Source organism: Stegodyphus dumicola, chromosome 7 (genome assembly GCF_044657685.1).
Source record: "Stegodyphus dumicola isolate Sdum_Otavi_A_Nest chromosome 7, ASM4465768v1".
Lineage (NCBI taxonomy): Eukaryota > Metazoa > Arthropoda > Arachnida > Araneae > Eresidae > Stegodyphus > Stegodyphus dumicola.
Genome location: NC_140774.1, coordinates 48,311,840 through 48,335,297, shown reverse-complemented (window position 1 = coordinate 48,335,297; position 23,458 = coordinate 48,311,840). Strand labels below are relative to the sequence as shown.

Here is a 23,458-nt window from a genome sequence, read left to right as displayed (position 1 = left end):
TCAAGTCCCAGCTTTAAAAATATATACATAAATATAATCTTTTATATTAATCCTCTTAGAAAGAATGTTTTAAGAAGCTAATTTTTCTCTCGCGTTATAGAATGTATATAAAAACATGATCTTTAATATGATTTAGATTGTTTCAGCCGATATAAGAATCGGGTCACTCGGTGGTAGAGAATAAACCCTGCTGGACTGTTTTATTTCTTTGTCATTTAGCAAAAATCTTTTAATTAAAATATTATCCTTTGGACTTCACTTTAAACTTTATTTATAGTTAAAATGACTAGAAAATGAAAAGCTGTCTTCAGCTGAAACGCAATTCATGTAATTGATATTTTAAAAAATTGACAATAATGCAAAATTTATGGAAGTCTAGCTATCGAAAAATCTTAATTTTCTTGTGTGTGCACTGAAAATAACTGTAGAAGGAAAGAAGAAAATTAGGGAGAAAAGTAAGCAAAAATTTGCAGGGAAATTTGGCTGTCAGACATACCAAGATGTTTAAAAAGTTGGACGCTTTTGAATATACTTTCAGGATACTTCAAAGAATTTAGGTGTTCAAAGAGAAAACACTTGGACGTGTACACCAGCAAATACCATCAATTGAGCTTGTGGTTAACAGAAAAGACAAAAACGATATCATTGCAGATTAAAGTGAAAAGCGACTGGTTTTAGACTATATGGTTGTATAAATTTAAATTACGTTATAGAACATCATATCGTATCATAAATGGAGAATCCCATGATTTTCTCATTCGAATTATTTGAAGATTCAGGAGTTTATCCAGTGATGTATGTGGATGTCACCTAAAGATGTTTTTTATTTCCTCCTGATGAAACAGAGGCCGAGCGATAAAGTCGCTGAACGCTGGTAGTTCCGTCCGAGGTCCGAATCCAGCAAACGGGCTGGCTGCATGGGCATTTTTGTGGTTTTCCCCACGTGTAACGTGTATGTGAGCCAGTTTCCCTTAGAAAGTCCTCCACGAAGGCATCCCTCTCATTAGGCAGATAGCCCTAGTGTGCTTTTTCATAATTAAATAAACCAAAACCTCTTGATGAAACCAGTCTTTCCTTTTATCTCATACCTTCAAAATGTTTAGCCTCTAATGACTGAAAAAGGCTCTGACCAAATATTGATGAAATGGATTGAATTGAATTATTAAGTTATGTCAGCTATCTGCCTAAAAGGAAGGATGCCTTTGTGAAGAACTTTCTAAGGGAAACTGGCGCGTATACACGTTACACATCGGGAAAACCACGAAAACACCCATGCAACCAGCCCGTTCACGGGATTCGAACCTCGGACCGAACTATCAGTGATCAGCGTCTTTACCGCTCAGCCGTTTGTGGGCCTTTATGAAATGGAAGGCGATAACTTTATTTAAAATGATTGTCAGAAATACCAAAATGTTTCGAAAAGTTGGATACTTTTTAATATACTTTCAGAATGCTTAAAGAAAAAGAGAAGAAAAATAAATTTTTTCGTAAAATTTAGTATTTGTATTTTTTTTTTTTTTAATCTTTTCAATCTTATGATATTTGATTCTTGCGATTTCAAAAATAAAATATTTGACTAAAATATGAATAACATTTTAAAAAACCAAATGTAGGATAAAATTGTGTAAAGCAATGGGCACAATGATAAAACTGTTTAAAGCAGTGTATGCAAGTCATCCTAAGTTAAAATGTCGGTTATACATCTCTCTTATTTATATATATCTTTTCTGAACGGAACATTGAAAGGCATGTAAAACTGTGCTTTACTGTATTTTGTCTTTTAATATAGTATGCAGTTTTCAAACTCATCGTAGTCTGGGTTACAAAGTATTCTTCCGAAAGAAACGCAGTTCAAATAAATAAAATCAAATTCTGGAAAATTGATATTAATAAATATATTTAAAATGCTCAGTTCGAAGGAATAAATATAAAATTTTAAAACAATTATCTGAAGAGACAATGCAACACAAACAATTAAAATAAAAGTATAAAAATTTAAAAACGACCTAAAATAATAACTATGAAGAAAAATATATATAAAGAAAACTATTTGAAAAAAAAAAAATAAACGCTGCACCTTTATTTACGCAGTTCGAATAGGTAAATAGAAATTTTTAAAACAGTTATTCGAAATAAAAAAACGTGCAACTTAAACAATTAAAATGAAATTCGAAAAAGAAAAAATTACTTAAAGTAATAAGTTATAATTAAAAATATAATATAAAGAATATTATTTGGAAAAAAGGAACGATGGTGACTTTTTTTCCTCTCACGGGAAAGGAAACTAGGTTGCCATATATTAAGAAGTTCGCCAAGTAAAGTATTTTTGGCGCAAACTGACAAAAAAGTGCCAACATAAATTTGTGAATTTCTCCGTAAATTTCGCTCCAAATTTTACAAAATTTCATATTTAGGCGTAATTTGAGTCGTAGAATCGAAATATGTAAAAAAATTGGTATGTTATTTCAGAAAAAGTCCGATTTTGTGTCAAAATACCTATGTTAGAATAGTGCTATATATAAATCTAATATATATCCTAAGTCGCGCTTTCGAGACATGAAGAACGCAATTTGAATTTTGTCAATTGGCCCAGTAGATCGGGAGATATAGGACTGTCCCATTTTTTTTTTTTTTTTTGAGCAGTGTACATGTAAATCATGTACTAAAATTTAATTAAGAACTTTATGGTGCGGTACACACGTATAGCGAACATACATGTACACTGCTCAAAAAAAAAAAAAAAAAAAAAAAAAAAAAGGGGGGGACAGTCCTATATCTCCCGATCTACTGGGCCGATTGACAAAATTCAAATTGCGTTCTTCATGTCTCGAAACCGCGACTTAGGATATATATTAGATTTATATATAGCACTATTCTAACATAGGTATTTTGACACCAAATCGGACTTACCTCGATTGGTGTCAAAATACCTATGTTACTCGAAATAACATACCAATTTTTTTACATATTTCGATTCTACGACTCAAATTACGCCTAAATATGAAATTTTGTAAAATTTGGAGCGAAATTTACAGAGAAATTCACAAATTTATGTTGGCACATTTTTGTCAGTTTGCGCCAAGAATACTTTACTTGACAAACTTCTTAATATATGGCAACCTAGTTTCCTTTCCCGTGAGAGGAAAAAAAGTCACCATCGTTCCTTTTTTCCAAATAATATTCTTTATATTATATTTTTAATTATAACTTATTACTTTAAGTAATTTTTTCTTTTTCGAATTTCATTTTAATTGTTTAAGTTGCACGTTTTTTTATTTCGAATAACTGTTTTAAAAATTTCTATTTACCTATTCGAACTGCGTAAATAAAGGTGCAGCGTTTATTTTTTTTTTTTCAAATAGTTTTCTTTATATATATTTTTCTTCATAGTTATTATTTTAGGTCGTTTTTAAATTTTTATACTTTTATTTTAATTGTTTGTGTTGCATTGTCTCTTCAGATAATTGTTTTAAAATTTTATATTTATTCCTTCGAACTGAGCATTTTAAATATATTTATTAATATCAATTTTCCAGAATTTGATTTTATTTATTTGAACTGCGTTTCTTTCGGAAGAATACTTTGTAACCCAGACTACGATGAGTTTGAAAACTGCATACTATATTAAAAGACAAAATACAGTAAAGCACAGTTTTACATGCCTTTCAATGTTCCGTTCAGAAAAGATATATATAAATAAGAGAGATGTATAACCGACATTTTAACTTAGGATGACTTGCATACACTGCTTTAAACAGTTTTATCATTGTGCCCATTGCTTTACACAATTTTATCCTACATTTGGTTTTTTAAAATGTTATTCATATTTTAGTCAAATATTTTATTTTTGAAATCGCAAGAATCAAATATCATAAGATTGAAAAGATTAAAAAAAAAAAAAATACAAATACTAAATTTTACGAAAAAATTTATTTTTCTTCTCTTTTTCTTTAAGCATTCTGAAAGTATATTAAAAAGTATCCAACTTTTCGAAACATTTTGGTATTTCTGACAATCATTTTAAATAAAGTTATCGCCTTCCATTTCATAAAGGCCCACAAACGGCTGAGCGGTAAAGACGCTGATCACTGATAGTTCGGTCCGAGGTTCGAATCCCGCGAACGGGCTGGTTGCATGGGTGTTTTCGTGGTTTTCCCGATGTGTAACGTGTATACGCGCCAGTTTCCCTTAGAAAGTCCTCCACGAAGGCATCCCTCCCTTTAGGCAGATAGCCCTCGTGTGCTTTGCTATAATTAAATAATCCAATCCAATCCTTAATTAAATATAATTGATTTGTAACTTCTACTAGAACTGACGGTAAGAATTGAAGTGCAAATAAATAATATCGTGTGCAATCTTGATTAATATAAAATTAAAAATATTTGAACAGAAAAGTATTTGCATTCAGACAGAAAGTTTTTTGAAATATTTGCAATTACTTTATAAGAAGGATTTATTAATAACCGTTATAAATATATATTATATTACTGATGATTAGGATTCAGTTCTTGACAATTACATTCTAAATTAGAATTTTAAGGATATAATGAAAATACGCTACGCACAAAAATACATTTTAGGATAAAAAAAATGAGTTGATTTTTTATGTTTTAAAACTTCTTAAATTCATTTAATAAACATCGTATCCTCGTTATTAATTGAATCCAGAATGTTGGGTGTCGTTTATATAATTATTCTTACTTTTCCACAGCATCTGCTGACTTATCCAGCCATTAAGTAGCTGCAGATCATTTCTGCATAGCCATTGAACTTCCATTAATTGAGTCTCTAGAGAGTTGCATGTTTATATCATAATTTGACTTTTATAAAAATGATTATTCTAAATCTTATGTTTTTATAAAAATATACTGTGCTTTAAAAATATGGATGCTAGTATCAGCCTCTCTTTCAGCCACTTCAAAAGCAACAGTTTGTTTAGAAATAAGTTATGCAGTTAATGTCATAAAATTCAAATAAACATCAAACGAAAATTCTCAGTTTTAGACAATTGGATTTAAACGAAGTGAGGTAGCAGACGATAAAACGCCGAAGGTAAAAATTTACTCTTATTTATTTATTTATTTTTTTTTAAAGATAGAGAGAAATTTAAAAAAATAGTTAAAAATTTGAATAATATCATCTATAATTTAAAAAAAATAGCTTTTCATATATTATTAATAAATATTTATTATGCATCATTGAGGGAAAAAATGTTATATAATTAATTCTCCGTAAAATTTTACTTGAAATTTAAGGTTAAAAATAGCTGTGGCAATTCACTGTAACAAAAATACATAGACCACATTTGGCATTATTATTGCTCAAAAAAAAGATGCCAAATTTCAAAACGCGAAAATATGTAAATTCGTGTATATCTTAGAAAATTCTGAATAAAAAAGTCTAATTTTTTGCAAATATGCTTAAAAATACACATACTTTAAGATGATGATAAAAATTTTATAGGTTATAATTCAAAATTTTTTTCGAAAAATTTATAAAAATTATTTAAAAATAGAAATTAAAAGAATAAAACACAAAAAATGGGTCAATTTTATTTGGAATGAACCTAAATTTCGAAATGTGAGAGAAAAAATTAAAAAAGGTTAATAAAAAAAGAGATATTAATAAACATTTGCGAAATTCAATTAACATTGAGGAGCTAAAATTTTGAGAGCTTATATTTTAAAAACTAGCCGTACGATTTTTACAAAACTTGTTATTCTGGTATAATTTGAGTCGTAGAATCGAAATATGGAAAAAAATTGGTATGTTATTTCAGAAAAAGTCCGATTTTAGGTCAAAATACCTATGTTAGAGTAGCGCTATATATATATATAATATATATCCTAAGTCGCGCATTCGAGACATGAAAAACGCAGTTTGAATTTTGTCAATCGGCCCAGTAGAATGGGAGATATAGCACTGTCCCATTTTTTTTTTTTTTTGAGCAGTGTACAAACAAGAACTACAGTCAAAAGTTTTTCATTAAGAAAACCAATTTAGAATCAAATTCTAAGAAACGATCTCCACGATACTCAGCATGTGAAGCACAATAAAAACAAGTTCTTGCCAAGTTCCAGTCAACATTTGAAGAACTTATCCAATGTGATCTGATGCATTCTCTTAACGGATTACATGTGAATGAAATCACCACAAACATCTAACACAGCAATGGGACTGCCTTCATTTCCCTCCTGCATGAAATACCGATGCAAAGTTTCAATGCACTTCCTCGCATCCTGAGTTGTCACTTGCACCAACTTATTAGCAGCATCATCATCATCACTTTCTTGGTCTTCCAGTGCTGTCGTGTGTTTTGCTACAACTCGAGCAACAACTGCAGCGTCGTAATCTTCATTTTCATCGTAGCATTGAAGCTCATTGTGAATGGATAAAAATTCTTTGGAATTTTGTACCTGTTGAAGTTCCACATATAAACCATCCATTTTCACTTTCAATGAGCATGCCCACATCCATCTTCAAAAGCAAAAAGCCTCAGTGAGAAAAACAGTTCTGAATTGTCTCACTGCTCCCTTTTCGCCAGCTGTCGGCCACAAATGTAACTGCTTGTAAGATGTTGACCTTTGCACTGACTTCGCTGGCTTTTGACGATGAGGTCAGCAAACTTTCTTCAATTGCCTCAAGAATGTAATTAACCAACCTTGCACGATTAAGGGTCTTCAAATTTTTTTATGATGCAAATGTCCATTGGCTGGACTAAAGCTGTGGTCCCGGGTGGTAGAAATTCCACTTGGACGTTCTTTAAGTAATCTAAATGAGGATGTGCTGCACATTTGTCAAGAAGAAGCAGCACTTTTCTCGACTGGCATTGTAGCTCTCTGTCTCAATCTTTCAGCCATTCTTTAAAAAGTTCAGAGGTCATCCATGCATTTCTGTTCGTATGAAACACAACTGGTAAACTCTCCATCCTAAGTCCTTTAAAGCAGCGAGGCTTAGTGCTTTTTCCTATAACCAACAGCTTTCCTCTTGTCCGTTCCTGACATGTTTGAGCAGCACAAGACAGTTACGTGATCCATCACTTTTTTGGAGCCACAGAGTGCAACATGTTTGTAACTTAACGAGCCGTCTGGTGTAGCAATATAATACAGCCCAGTCTCATCAGCATTGTAGATGTCATCTGCTGAAAAATTTTCAAGAAGCTCAGGCAGTTTTGTTGATTTCCATTCTTCAGCATTTGCAATATCAGTACTTTCTTGAAGTTTATGTCATGTCTAGATTTCCATCGAGACAACCAACTGTCCATAGTTTTAAAGTCATCGTGGTAGCGAGTTCTTCTGCCTTGCATTTTAACATTGGGCCGCTTACTAGCACATCGTCCAGTAACAAAGGCAAACCATTCATTAAGGGCCTCATCGACATCTGGGTCCTTGTCTTCGCGCTTCCGTTTTTTCTTCCTCGTCCTTCATATCATGCCCATCCTTCTTCCAGCTCCTTCTCTTGTTTTATCAAGCGCAAAATTGTAGTCTTTGCCAATCTCGTTATTTCCACCAACTAGTGTTTTGTGGTTGTTACTTGATCTTATCTAGGAAACCAATTTTTCAGCTGACGCCAAGTCCTGTCATGGCATTTTGGCAGGGGAGACAAAACACGCACACGTTCACTGACTAAAGTGGTCTGAAGAAACTTTGGTGTTTCGGATTCAAGATGTTAAGGTCAAGACGGAGATAAAATGCTTGTCATTCAAAGCTTTGGCACTAAAATCATCCTAAAAGGTAATGAAATGATAGATTTCTTGTGTAAACTTTAATCATGATTGACAGGTAGGAATTCCTTTCAGGTGGAGCCAAACATTCTACTGTTCATTCTTCGAAACTCGGAGGCGCATGTCAAAGAAAGGCCAAAGAAAATGGTGTTATATCTGAGTTTCGACACCAAGGTTAAATAGCTTTACTTCAAGGTACCATGTTATATCTGAAATTCCTATATGTTAAATGTTAAATAGGAAACTACTTGCCGTGAAAGGTTTCTACTTCCTCTTAGGGAGGAACTAAACTCTTAAGAATTTGCCAACTAACAAGCTTTTAGTGATCGTACAGTGAAACGTGTACAGCATTTTTGCGTTGTGAAAAAAATGCATCCCGGGACCGCGCCGTGAGAGGATCGAAAACATAAGAAAAACATGTACAAGATATAAAGGAAAAGTTCATATTAAATATATAAAGAAAACATACTGTAATAGGTTTCCAGATTAAATATCAGTTTATTCAATTACATCACAATAAGAAAAATCTTAACCTCATCTGAGAGTCTAAGGAGAAGTCATCAATTTGTCATTTACCTTTTTTTTTTTCATTTAAATTCATAAAAAAACTTAAGGTTTGTCTGGTAATTTAAAAAAAGGAAAGGGAAACAATTTAAGGCCTGAGAGTTAAATTTTAGATTCGACGTTGTTTTTACTGCTAAGGACGTTTTTGAAAAACTTGCCTAAAGTTCAAACACACCAAAAAAAATAAAACTTATCTTGAGTGGACATCTTGAAGTGGAGGACTCGTATCCTAACAAGCGTTGACGTCGGCCGGGCTCATCTTTACACTGGTTCTAAAAATGTCGACGCCACTTCCCACTGTAGAACAGAAACAGGAGCACTGCTGCCCAGGACGGCTATCCGCTTGGTCCTGAAAGTCCTAAGTCAACACGCAGGTAACTCGTTCAAATTTCGCCTCTTTACCAGCACGCCGCAAGGAAGAGCGTTTTCAGCTTCAGGCCAGAAACATTTTTTCTAGGCAATTACGGCTCGCCTGTTCTTACTCATCCCAAGAGCAAGCTTCACGAGTAACGTCCCAAGTAAGTTCCACCCGCCAGTCAGTAAGAGAGAGAATCCAACTCGAATTTCCTTCAAGCCAGTTTTCAAGAGCAACGTCCACAAGTCCAGCAAGCCCGAAAGTCAGCGAGTCCAAGAGTGAGCGAGTCAAAGAGTGCATCCAACTCGAATTTCCTTCGTCTCCTTCACAAACGCGGGCTCCCACTATGGCTTCACTTATCGCCCCCTTAATTATGGCAAAATTTTCGTTTTCAACCCCTGAATGCGGAAATAAGGGTGATCGCGCATGCGCGCCTTTCTTCACTTAGCCAACAACCGGACCCTCAATCGCCAAAAACCTGAATGACTTACACTGAAAGACAAGTAGGAACCTTTGACCTTTCTGTCACGTACTTTCCTCTCTTAAGGTCAACTAACAATGAAAATTCTTTCTCGAACATTCTAAAGGACAAAGCGCGCGAAATCATGACTTGGCAAAAAATTGCCTCCCTTTCCCTGCTTCTTTCACAATGAATCAAAGTTTGTACAAGATTTACAAATAGAGGAAAATAAATAATACTCTTTTAAACTAAATAATATTCCCAGAAGCATCTGTTTTTCCCCAAAATTAAAGCCTTAAAATAAATAATTCATAATCAAATAAAAATTAAGATTTCCATAAATCATAAAATCATTCCCATAGTTTTTATAACGCTATCAGACAAATTTTCTACACAACATTTCCTTTCCCCTAAGGAATTAAATTTTGGTTTACCAAAATTTAGAAGACAGACACTTCTTGAAATACCATGACTCATACCGTGCAATAAGGCTAAAGGATAACATAATGTAACAATATTTCACACGACTCCTTGGTAGAGTGACGTTACTGACACATTAAATTTCAAGTCCAAAATGTGCAAGTAAAACAACAAGATTAATCAAAGTAATTACTAATTAAAATACTCAAGGAAGATCATCAAAAATAATTAATCAAAAACATCAATTAAATCACTTAATTAATTACCTAGAAATATTCAGAACACATACAAAAATAAAAATAAAAATAAGGCGTTAATCACAAACAAAATATGTCTAAGATCAATCAATAATGACAAAAAGAATTTCTCTTTTTTTTTCTTTCTTTTTTTTTTTTTTCTCAGTTCATTACATCACACTAGTGTTGCAGTCTCTGTGTGGCCACATTCCTGAATGTTTATTTATCTATTCATTCCTTTTCAGTCCATTAATGTAAACAATTTCACCTGAGGTCGAGCACATTCTACTATTGTGACAATTTCTGCTGAGCACAATCATGGAGTACATTAAATGAGTACGGAGTTGTCAATGCAAGCGAGGGAAAACCCTGTAGTTAGAAATCATTGTGTTAGCAACTCCCCCCTGCAGCCTTCAACGCGAGAAACTGAAAGCAACAACCCCGGAAAGTAAGAACTCAGCACCACAATAGTCCTTAGTAGAGGAACTTGACCTTAAAAGAAACCAGATTTCACCCTCCTACGTCTCACCTTCGACCAAGGAAGAACAATCACTCTTTCAAAGTTGAAGAAGACTTTATCTTTCAATTTTTCCCTTACGATAGATAAGCCACTGAATGTGTTTGGATACTCACACCCGAAGAAAGAAATAATCTAATCCAATTGTTCACACCAAAAAAAAATGAAATAAATAAAAATAAGATAATTAACGCGCCGCAGATACATAAAATACATTCCTGAGAAAATAACACACTAATAATTCAAACAATTCCAGATAAAATATGTCACATGAACGTATTCAAATAAGGAGTAAAGACCCCTAAGTACTACGAAATTGAATAACTTCCAAGATTGAATCCCAAACAGTCACGTCTAAGAACAGAAGCGGCCTGATCAGGGCCCAGCATCAGAAAAGAAAAGAATGTTACAACACAAGGAACCTCGGAACCAGCCGGAAATACCCCACACAAAAAATCAGAAAGAAAGAAAACGTGATTGTCCAAAAATTCAATCCAATCAAAATCAATTCCGAAAATAGCATCCAGAATACGCTGTGCAAATACCAATTAGAATTTTATCCAAAACACACAAAAATAATACTAATACAACCCAAGGCATATACAAAATAACGTTTGGCCAAACTGAAAAAGTCAAACTATATACAAAAAAAAAAAAAAATCTATATGTATATATTTCGCTAAAGTCTGATTTACTGAGTCCAAAAATAAATGTTTGCAAAGCCCTACATTAGTAAGCAACAAAACCCTGCGAATCCCTACGTCTCAGGTTATAAGGAATATCAGCACATTGATTATGAATTCTCTCTGGAGCATCAGAGTTGCACGCCTGCAATGAAGGAAAGTTTATACGTTCAGGTACCTTTGTCAATCTATCCACATGTACTACCTGCGACTGCTGTGGGCTCGTAACTGACTCAATTTTAAAATTCACTTTGGTGACCTGTTCGACCACTCTAAATGGACCCTTATTAAACTTCGCAAATTTCTTAGTCAATCCAGGCCGCAACACAGGAGTATAAAGATACACCATATCCCCTATTTTAATATTTTTTGAAAAAACAACCTTGTCTCTAATCTTTTCCTGTCTTTCAGCCGCTTCCGTTAAGTTTTTATTTACTAAAGAGAAAACCCTGCGGAGTCTTAAAATTAAATCCCTTGAATAAGTGTCTGTGTCACGATAAGTCTTAAAGTCTGTTTGTGTCAACAAATCAATAGGTAAATTTAAATCTCTTCCATAAAGAAAAAATGCTGGGCAGTCCAGTAATGCGCCATGCCGTCCAGTTCTGTGCGCTAAAAGTGCGAAAGGCAAATGTCTGTCCCAATCGTCCTGCGTCTCACTGACAAGGTGGCTGAGAGAATTTATTAGAGTAGCATTTAAGCGTTCAACGACTCCGTCAGACTGCGGTGGTAACTGGTGGTGGTGGTGTGCTTAGTGATGCCTAATTTCTGATATACAGTCAAAAGTCGTTAATTCGGACACCCATAATCCGGAATGATCTATAATCCGGACCTCAAAGCTACAAACTTTCTGCGCATGCGTCGCGTTGACGCATGCGCGTAAGACCTTTACTGCTGCTAATTTGCGTGTGCGCGTGCGCAAAATACGTTTACGAATGCGCGTTTAATGTATAACGGACGGGATAAGCTAAGCTAAAATTATCTAATTATCTATTTCAGTTAATGTTGCAGATTGTGTTGTTCCTTAATCTTCGAATTGGATCCGGATTATTATTTTTTGCAGACTGTTAGAGCAATTTTATAAAAGTAAGCTTGAACTTTCGATTATGTCAAATAGAATTTCCGATATATATTTACTAATATGTAAAGGATATACAAAGCGAAAGTATCTTTCGGAGTCCATTAAACAAAAAGTGGAATTGCTGCAAAAAATGGATAAAGTTTATCTAAACTTTGTTTATCTTTAACACTGCGGCGGGGAGCATTGAATTGGAAGTTGATCTGTCAACACTATCCTTATCTTAAGGGCAGATGTTTTTATTTTATTTGGCTTATAATTGCTTACTCAATGTAGTATTTCATCTCGTCTTTGATATGATTTAAATCAAATGCCTCGTCATTATAATTCGCTTCCGATAGCGAAGAAAGTGACAGAGGTTATTGAAAACGAAAAAATTTCGATTGACAAATTAGTCGGTATTCTCGACACAGCAATTATATCACTTGAACAGTGGAACTTTGTAACTGAACAAGAAATTATGTCTGTTTATAGAATTAAAGAGAATGTATTATAACATAAAAAACGAAGCAACTTAAACAACTTACATTGAAAGAAATGTTTAATAAAGTAAACAAATAAATATTAAGCTTTTTTTTTTGTAAATTTTGATACCCTTTAAAACATAATTGTTCTTTATTTCGTAAATTACGGTTTCATATTTTTAATTTTATAATTTCTGCATGCCATTTTACCAGATTTAAACTGATGATCTATAATCCGGAAAAATCGATAATCCGGAATCGCCGAAGTCCCGACGAGTCCGTATTAACGACTTTTGACTGTACTTCTTTTATTGCATGTGAAATAAAATTTGAGCCCCTGTCAGTAACTACGTGTAAAGGCACACCGTGAGCCGAAATAAAAAGTTCCAGTTTTTCTATGATAGATTCAGAAGTAAAGTCTTTCAAAGGATAAGCCTCGGGCCACCTCGTAAAATATTCAGTGATAACTAAGATGTATTTATTTCCCTGTAAAGTAATGGGTAAGGGACCAACAATGTCCATGGCTATTCTTTCTATCGGACAGGAAGCCACAGGCATTCTCAGAAGAGGAGCCTTGTGAGAAGGCCGGTAACCTCTCCTTCCGATACAGGAATGACAAGATTTTACATAATTATGAATGTCCCTATACATGCCTTTCCAATAAAAGGATTTTTGAATACGTTGCAGTGTGCGATGGAACCCGGAATGCGCCGCCACCGGCGAATCGTGGTGCTCTTGCAGAATACGTGAAACTAAAGATCGTGGAACAACCAACCTGTGCAGTTTTTGCCAACGGGTACGTTGCTTAGCATATTCACAATATAAAATGCCATTACGCATAAAAAATTTCAAAAAACGAGGACTAGGAGTCAAATTTTTTTTATATCTGAAATAATCTGCTTACAATACATATCTGAACCCTGCTCTTCTTTGAACGTCTGTAATAAGTCTGGACTGACAGAATTTTGAACAAGGTGCGTTACATTTACTGCTCTAGACAAGAAATCAGCTGTTACGTTCAATTTCCCTGGTTTATGTATTATTGTATAGTCAAATTGGGACAAGCCCATAATCCACCTAGCTATCCGAGAAGTGGGATCCTTCAATTTTAGTACGTGGGACAGCGACGCTTGATCTGAATAAATTGTGAACCTTTTCCCTAAAAGGTACTGGCGAAAAAACGCAGTTGCCCAAACTACTGCTAAAACTTCCCTTTCAACTGTACTGTATCTGGTCTCCGGATCTTTTAACTTCCGGCTTGCGTAACAAATTGGATGCAAGAACCCAGTATCATCCTTCTGACAAAGAACAGCTCCTAAGGCTAAATTGGAAGCGTCCGTACAAAGCGAAAACGGTTTGGAAAAATTGGGTAGAGTTAAAATAGGTTCCTTTAAAAGTTCATTTTTAAGAGTGTCAAAGGAATTTTGAGCTTCATTGGTCCATTTAAATACAACTTTGTCTTTTGTTAGCTGTGTAAGAGGAAGAGCCTTCTGTGCGAAATTAGGTATAAATCTTCTATAAAACCCTACAAGCCCGAGAAACCTTCTAACTTCTTTTCTATTCCGAGGAGGAACAAATGCTTGTACAACTTTTAAATTTCTGTCATCTGGTTGTAAGATACCTTTTGATACCTTAAATCCTAGATAAGTTATTTGGCTTTTGAGAAAATGACACTTGGACGGTTTCAACTTAAGATTATGATTTCTGAGTCTGTCAAAAACTATTTTAAGCTTTTCAAGGTGTTCGTCAAAAGTACTCGAAGCTATCACAATGTCATCTATGTATATGCCTATTTTTAACGGGGACAGATTGGCTAAGACAACAGACATGAGCCTTTGAAAGGAACTGGGTGCATTGCGCATTCCGAAAGGTGTCCGAAGCCATTCGTAATGCCTGGAAGGGGTCGAAAAACCACTTTTAAATGTGTCATCCGGGTGGATCTTCATTTGGAAAAATCCCGAAGTTAAGTCCAACATTGAAAACAAATTCGCATTACCCAATTGTTCCACAAGCTCGAGCATATTAGGAAGAGGAAATGAATCTTCAACAGTTTTTTCATTAAGTTTCCAAAAATCCATCACTAATCTATACGTATTATCAGCTTTCTTTACAAAAAGAACCGGCGCACTATATGGACTATCGCTTTCTTGAATAATATTGGAATCCAATAATTCTGTTATTTGCCTATCTAATTCCTCGCGAAGATGAAAAGGCACTTTGTATGGCTTTTGTCGAACCGGAATACTATCCTTAAGGTTAATATTGTGTAGAATTGTATCGCACCCCGTTAGCTGAGTTACAGAAGAAGCGAAAATGTCATTGTAATGGCTTAAAAGCTTAGTCAGGTGCTGCTGCTGATCCGGTGACAAGTGAGAAAGGTCAAATTCTCCCCCCCCACGACTCAAAATCCTCTCCTTTCTCCATGGTCATTGTGTTATTCACGCAAGCAGTTTCTATTGAAGACACAGTAACAGGAAGAATAGATGCTAACTTAGTTCTTTTGTTAATATGAATAGTCTGTGGAGTAAAATTTGCTATCTTAACGTTAAAAGTCTTAGAATCATTATTTAAATTAACTGATCTTGCCACAGAGAATTTACTATGAGAGTTTTTATCAATCGGCTCTAATAGGACTGTGTCATGCGAATCATTAAACGTAGGAGCAATTACCTTTACTATATTCTCAGAAAACGGCAAAAGTTTATGTTTACGAACTGCATAGCAATAATCCAAGCAATCTATCGGTCTCGGAAAGAGACAATTTGAACTGTCACACCAACGTAAAGCAAAATTTTGCCCAAGTAATTGTTTAGTGCTAAAATCCAGCATGAGTGCATTATCAAGTAAAAACTGTGTTCCTAAAATGGCACCATAGTGCAAAGAAAAATCCTTGTCCTTAATGAGAAAATCAACAGGAAAAATCCTGCCTTGCAATACTACGGGAAGTGAAACTTTTCGTGTGATTAGAACATTCTGATTAGAAATTCCTTTTAAATAAAGTTTACAAGGAGAAAATGAAACTTTATCCCCTAACCCTGCAATAATTTTTTCCTCTATAATATTAACCGTTGCCCCCGAATCTATCAAAAATTTAATTTCTGTCTGTAATATAGAACCCTCTACTATTGGTAATGAAGATTCTCCTGTAGTGACTACAAAGACGGATGGCACCTCCAAAAGGGCATTCGAGGAAGAAATGGAAGCGTGTTTCTCCCCACCCTTTTCTAGTTTAAATTAAATGTCTGAGCTTCATGATTCAATTTGCTACCAGTTGCACCTCGATCCTGAGATGCTTCCGCCAAATGTTCGGGTGCCATATGAGAATTAAGTGTATTCGCCGTTCCTGCCTCTCTTTGTCGAAATCTGTGATCTGATCTACCCTGCTCGTTATTAGACCTGCCATTTACATAACAATTTCTGCTTATGTGTCCTACCCGGTTACAACGGAAACATCTAGGCTGTAAGGATCTCGACCGAGGATTATGCACCATCAAAGATTGCATTTGGTTCTGCAAAGTATTCATCATCTGTGTCAACTGGGTTAAGTTCTGTTGTTGCAATCGAATAGCCTCTACAAGCTCTACATTATCACCCGAAACACAAAGAGTGTCCTTGGAATTTACCGTACCCGTAGTATGGACCGCCTTAACTTCCGCTGACTGAAAATCTGCCTCAGCATGGTTTTTTATCCACATCTCTTCCTCCAAAACTGCGTGGTTTTTCGCTGCTACAAATGATTTATGATTATGGGGCAAAAGCAGACGTCTAAGGTGCAAATGCAATCCTTCTAGAAAAACAGATAATAGCAATTCCTCTCTCTGAGTCTCTGCTGCCGGATCGCCCATCCTTTCTACTGGCACTGTTTTATAAGATAAAGCCTCGATACGCACAGCGAATTGTCTGACTGACTCCCGCGGCTTTTGAAATGCCTGTATAAGGGAGCGAATATGGGAATGTAGACTTTGAACTGTTGTAAACCTGTCCTTCAAGGCACCTACCAGGTAGGAAAAACCAGCTTCGCTCCTCAAACGTGGATTATTTCTAACAAATTCCGCGGCTTCCCCCCCCCAAGTTTAACCCGAATTACCGTAAGTTTATCTGACGCCGTCCATCCTACATGTGATGCTATCAGTTCGAGTCTATCTAAAAAATCAGCTAGGCTAATGCTATTTTCTCCTCCCGTAAAAATAGGAACTGACTCCAGTGGGTCCAAGCCAAAAACTGAAGTACTCTTTACGCCCGGGGCTGTCTCTTCCAACATCTCTACTGATGGGTCAGGCTGTCTAGTAGAACGGCGCGTTTTCTTCGACATATCGCCCTCTAATAGTTTTGAATCATTCAAAAAGTTTCCAAATTGTCAAGCTAATTTAATCAGCTGCCAGTTACGCACAAAACTTAAAAGAACCTCCACTCATTGACAACTCCGGTACTTTTACAGAAAACATAAGTATCGATCATTACATCTAAAACATACTGAGTATTTCGAAAGCCTCAAAATTTGAAATTCACAAGCCTTCTTAAAACCTAATACTTTTGTACTAGTAAGCAACCCAACATGCACAGTATGAAATCATTGAATCACACGTACTAAAACACTATCTTTTTGGTTAATATTATACCAAAACAGTTTAACTAATCTTAAATTCAAGTCTTAAATTAAATTAGAGAATTAATATCCTGCAGTAACCAGTAAGCAAACATAATTCAAATCAAAACCTTAATTAGTCCTTACACATAAAATTTAACACTTTCATAAAACAGTAAGTTATACAAAGTAAATAAATTCAAAAAATAAGTTACTGATTCGATCCTTCACTAAGCAGAGGTCACGGCACCAATGTTATATCTGAGTTTCGACACCAAGGTTAAATAGCTTTACTTCAAGGTACCATGTTATATGTGAAATTCCTATATGTTAAATGTTAAATAGGAAACTACTTGCCGTGAAAGGTTTCTACTTACTCTTAGGGAGGAACTAAACTCTTAAGAATTTGCCAACTAACAAGCTTTTAGTGATCGTACAGTGAAACGTGTACAGCATTTTTGCGTTGTGAAAAAAATGCATTCCGGGACCACGCTGTGAGAGGATCGAAAACATAAGAAAAACATGTACAAGATATAAAGGAAAAGTTCATATTAAATATATAAAGAAAACATACTGTATTAGGTTTCCAGATTAAATATCAGTTTATTCAATTACATCACAATAAGAAAAATCTTAACCTCATCTGAGAGTCTAAGGAGAAGTCTTCAATTTGTCATTTACCTTTTTTTTTCATTTAAATTCATAAAAAAACTTAAGGTTTGTCTGGTAATTTAAAAAAAGGAAAGGGAAACAATTTAAGGCCTGAGAGTTAAATTTTAGATTCGACGTTGTTTTTACTGCTAAGGACGTTTTTGAAAAACTTGCCTAAAGTTCAAACACACCAAAAAAAAAATAAAACTTATCTTGAGTGGACATCTTGAAGTGGAGGACTCGTATCCTAACAAGCGTTGACGTCGGCCGGGCTCATCTTTACACTGGTTCTAAAAATGTCGACGCCACTTCCCACTGTAGAACAGAAACAGGAGCACTGCTGCCTAGGACGGCTATCCGCTTGGTCCTGAAAGTCCTAAGTCAACACGCAGGTAACTCGTTCAAATTTCGCCTCTTTACCAGCACGCCGCAAGGAAGAGCGTTTTCAGCTTCAGGCCAGAAACGTTTTTTCTAGGCAATTACGGCTCGCCTGTTCTTACTCATCCCAAGAGCAAGCTTCACGAGTAACGTCCCAAGTAAGTTCCACCCGCCAGTCAGTAAGAGAGAGAATCCAACTCGAATTTCCTTCAAGCCAGTTTTCAAGAGCAACGTCCACAAGTCCAGCAAGCCCGAAAGTCAGCGAGTCCAAGAGTGACCGAGTCAAAGAGTGCATCCAACTCGAATTTCCTTCGTCTCCTTCACAAACGCGGGCTCCCACTATGGCTTCACTTATCGCCCCCTTAATTATGGCAAAATTTTCGTTTTCAACCCCTGAATGCGGAAATAAGGGTGATCGCGCATGCGCGCCTTTCTTCACTTAGCCAACAACCGGACCCTCAATCGCCAAAAACCTGAATGACTTACATTGAAAGACAAGTAGCAACCTTTGACCTTTCTGTCACGTACTTTCCTCTCTTAAGGTCAACTAACAATGAAAATTCTTTCTCGAACATTCTAAAGGACAAAGCGCGCGAAATCATGACTTGGCAAAAAATTGCCTCCCTTTCCCTGCTTCTTTCACAATGAATCAAAGTTTGTACAAGATTTACAAATAGAGGAAAATAAATAATACTCTTTTAAACTAAATAATATTCCCAGAAGCATCTGTTTTTCCCCAAAATTAAAGCCTTAAAATAAATAATTCATAATCAAATAAAAATTAAGATTTCCATAAATCATAAAATCATTCCCATAGTTTTTATAACGCTATCAGACAAATTTTCTACACAACAATGGTGCGCGTATTCACCTCCCATCGGTTTTGCTTTTGTCACACACTTAAAGGAATTCCTGACCTTTGATAAAGCATTTTTCTGGGAAGCCGGAACTACAGATCCTCCCATATGTTGCAGACCACCTATACATCCGCTGTATGCGACCGACTTGTGGCTTCTGTTTCTTATTCGCTCTCACATTTTTTGTCCGATTAAATGGAATTTTGGTCCAAATAAGCCAATAATATTAGGCTTATGTACATAGGATTTGTTTCAGTTCTTTAGGATTTGGTCCGAAAAAGCGGCTGGTCCGATTATCTGGTGGACCCAAACGTCTTTCCCTAGAGGCTTGTGAGGAATTATTTCAAGAAATAGATGAAACAAACCAATGAATTGTAACAAGGTCATGGTTAATCCCCTTGAATATACTGATATCAAATACCAGCTAGATATATGACTTGGAAAAGAAAAACATTCCTGATGCAATATTAAAATCAAACACATTATGTATGTTATATGAACAATACCCTGAACCTAAATGGACTAGAGCATACACTAATGGCTCTAAAATACAAGACAACACTGGGGCTGGTGTATACAGTAAACGTTTTCCCCAATGTACTCCCGTGGGTCACTTCATGTCGAATTTTGATGCAGAGATCCTTGTAGTCTCTCATTGGCTCTGGAAAATCTCAAGATAAAGATCAATTGTTTCTCTAAAGCAGTTATTCTAGTTAATTTCAAAGCAGTCATCCAGGCTGTAGTTATAAATCATGACACAAATACTCAGATTATCTCAGAAATAAGACAGACCTTGAACTTTCTTTATAAACACAACAAAACAATCGTTTTTCAATGGATCCCTTCATATGTAGGTATTGATGGTAATGAAAAGGCAGACTCACTGGCCAAGAGAGGAACACTTGCACTACAAGACAGCAAACCACATCATCTAGAGTCACTTAAAAAGCTATTTTTTCAGAAATTAATGGCTACTCTTAAATCTGACCAGGCAAGCAAAAGCAACAGACAAATCCTGGGCTAACATTCAAGAAGCATGGAAAAAGTTTGGTCAAAAACTCCGTAATGAGACTAAGGCAAACTTCAGACTGCAAACAGGTCACGATTGCATGGCACATCATCTTAATAAAATTGGCATCCTTCCATCTAGTATATGCCAAATTTGCAATTCGGGCATCATGAATGAAGAGCATCTCCTTATACGCACAGAACTAGATAAAGAATCTCAGAAACATGGTGAGATAAGTAAACTATATTGGAATGCCAGAGCATTCATGAACTCCTTGTAAAGACTAAATCTCTTATGTTCCTTTCCTTATTGTTTAAATTTTTAACTTTTTACTTTTGTTCCCATGTTCATTTATTCTTATTCTTTCTTTATAAATGTTTTTTTTATTATTTATCATTGTTCATGTGTGATATTTGAGCTGTTTAATATGTTTGCATTGATATTTCCAATAAAGCCATATTTAACAACAAAACAAAAAAATAAAAATGGTGTAAGATTTTAAATTAAAAATTGCAGTAATTAATAATTTAAATTTTCTGGTAGCAGTAAAATAAGCAGGAAAAAGAGAAAAGTTGAATTAAAAAACCCTCTCATAGGAAACAAAAGAACAAGCGGGTCAAGTTCCTCGATTTTGAACTGAAGCTAACTGAAAATGCTTCTAATTTTCTGAAACATATTATTACTGGTGATGAGTCTTAGGTGTTCGAGCATAAGAGCACCCACAGCCATAGCCAGGAGTAGCACACTTCCACATTCCTGCCATAGCCAGGAATAGCACACTTCAAACTCCCCAAAACCAAGAAAGAAGGAGCAAATTAACTATCAAAAGCATGCTAATTTGCTTTTTTGATGGCCAGAGAGTCATCTACAAACAGTTTATGCTTCCAGGTCAAATCATGATCCAAAACTTTTACTAAGCTGAAGGACTTTGGAAACAGATCATGCATGTGAGACCAAAGACTAACTGGGTGCACACACCTTATCACACTGCTTTTCAATTAATGAACTTTTAGTACATAAAATGATTCCTGTGGCTACTTAGTCCGCTCATTCCCGACTTGACGCTACGTGATTTTTTTTCTATTCCGAAGATGGAAAACCCACTTCAAAAGACATCATTTTAGGACTCTAACAAATATCAAAATTCTCATAACCAACTGAAGGTAATTTCATTTTCCAAGTTCTAGCACTGCTATTGTCTTCAATGCTGTGTGGTCTTTCCAAGGACATTACTTTGAAAGAGATGTGAAATTTTAATTTTAATTGAACAAAAATCATAAAAAAAAAATAATCCCGCTATTATACTTACACATCTTGTACATTAGATTAACTCAGAATTTTCTCCAACTCGTGTAGTTTACATGTAAGAGATTGATGAATAATACTGACAGAGGCAAAATTTTGGTCTTTCACCTCAGTGCACTGGACACAATTTTGAAATATGTCTTATTAAAAATTCCTTCAATTTCTATCATTTTAAGAAAACCTTATTTTACTCATAATTTTCTTTGAAAAGGAAGTCTATTTAGTTTTTGGCATTTTTTCCTGATATACTGAGGAAAATCTCTTATTATTTTTAAATATGATTTAATACATCTAATGATTTTATATAAAAATTTAAAGCATGGACTAATGCCACCTTTTAATTTAACTAAAGAAATTTTATAACTTTTACTGAAAAGGAACTGAATTAATGGAACAAACAACCTTTATAAGTTTCACCAAGATTTTTTAGACAAATACTTTAGAAACAAGTTAGTACTTTGAATTGGGAGGTAAGTATTCAGTAGAGTTCTCATTAAATTTTGCTTCATTTTATTTATTTTAAGGAATTTTAGTGATATTGTTGAACAATTTTTGCCCCTTTAAATAGGAATAGGAAATCAGCAAATCTCACTAAAGCAATTAGAATAATGTTCCAGCAAAGCATACAAAAGTTATCTCCTAATAAAAGGAGATAGAACACCTTTCAAAGCTAAACAGGCTAAACATATAAAAACACATTCAGTACATGAAACAAATTAGGTCTTGCTCTCAGATTCTAAGTGTACTTTTTATCCAGAGATATAAACTTCAGTTAGCATGTGACATTTCAAGGGGTTCAATTATAGTCAAAATGTTCAGGATGCCAAATAATATTCTCCTCAACAAATCAACAAATGGCATCCTGAAACAAAATTTCTTTTACTTTCACATCATTGATTGGAGATGCCAAGGGCATATATTTCTATTGTAAATTAGAAAAAGCAAAAGACAAGATGCAGCCAGCCCACCAAACTAAAGAAATAGAAGCCAGAAAAATTACTAATTTTTGAAAACATAGATCTGAACAGTCTGTTAAGCTTCACTGATTTCTTATATGTATGTTCCTCCAATGTATTTTATAAAATCTGCTCAATTACTAGATTTCTGTAGGACATTAGAAATTCACAACAGAAATTGCCTTTTCTTTTAACACACATAAAAAAGTATTTAATATTTACCATTGTATTATATATCTCATTTTCTTGCAATGCTGGATCACGTGGATCCAGGACATAATAGTCATTTGGATAATCAGGCTCATTGGACCACGATTCATTATCATATCCAAATTCAGTGTCAATTTGAGGATCTGAAAAAGATAACTTTGCTAAAAGAGCAGTGAAATTGTGCTTATACTTCAAAACCTGCAAGAAAAAAAGAAAGCTGCATATTTTAAATGTTCAAGACAGATTAATAGAAATTGCTAAATTATGACTTAAAAAGTTATGCTTTTAACTTTTTCCGAGAGAAAACTTCCACTACTTCAGATTACACTCCTTTCCACTGGTGCTTTCTGGCCCTACAGTTCCCATGATCTGGCCATCTGCCACAAGGGCAGCAGTATTCATGATATAAAATCTGTTTACAATTGGTGTGTTTTGGCTTAACAATCCTATATTCCACATTTAGCTGTAACATTTGTCAACAACAAAAATTCACCCTATAGAATAGCAATCACACATAACATAATATGAACTTCTTTGTTACTGAATCAAAAAGTATGATTTAACCAACTTGGCTCAAAAGTTTCAAGCCTTTAAATTTTTGTTAAGACTACACATGGTGTTTCCAAATTCAACTGACAAATTCAGAGGGATGATAGTAGACATCAAAAGGATGAAAATTACGATGAAACATGGGGTCACAAAGCCCATTTAGTGGGTGTAAATGACAAAAATAGATGTTAAGAGAATAATCAGCCTGACAAACAGATAAATGTGAGGATCAGAAGCACTGCAGTCGAGAAGAAGAAACCTTTTGTATGCAAATTCCTATATGCATGGGAAAAATAAAAGCAGCAAGCAAGTATTTATTAGTGAGCATTGCAGAATTCACGGGTGTTACATTTCATTCAGAAACAATATGTCAGATTATAAGAATGAGGAATATGTGGCTAAATATCTGATTTATGGAAGAGTAGATGACAATGAATGCCTAGGGCAGAGGATGTACAAAA

At 34.8% G+C, this 23,458-nt stretch overlaps 1 protein-coding gene across 4 annotated transcripts in view; it reads right to left on the bottom strand.

Annotated features, from left to right (window-relative positions):
* LOC118198084 (dystrobrevin alpha-like) overlaps nt 1-23,458 on the bottom strand; it is a 167,024-nt gene that overhangs the window by 10,261 nt on the left and 133,305 nt on the right. For 2 of the 4 annotated variants that reach the window (XM_085820167.1, XM_085820166.1), the window contains exon 16: nt 22,461-22,591. The exons of 1 other annotated variant lie outside the window; for it this stretch is intronic. In XM_085820167.1, coding sequence (XP_085676293.1) covers nt 22,461-22,591 — 131 coding nt within the window. Of the gene's footprint in view, nt 1-22,459; nt 22,647-23,458 lie in introns of those variants that run through there. One more of the 4 variants, XM_085820169.1, reaches the window with a different exon arrangement.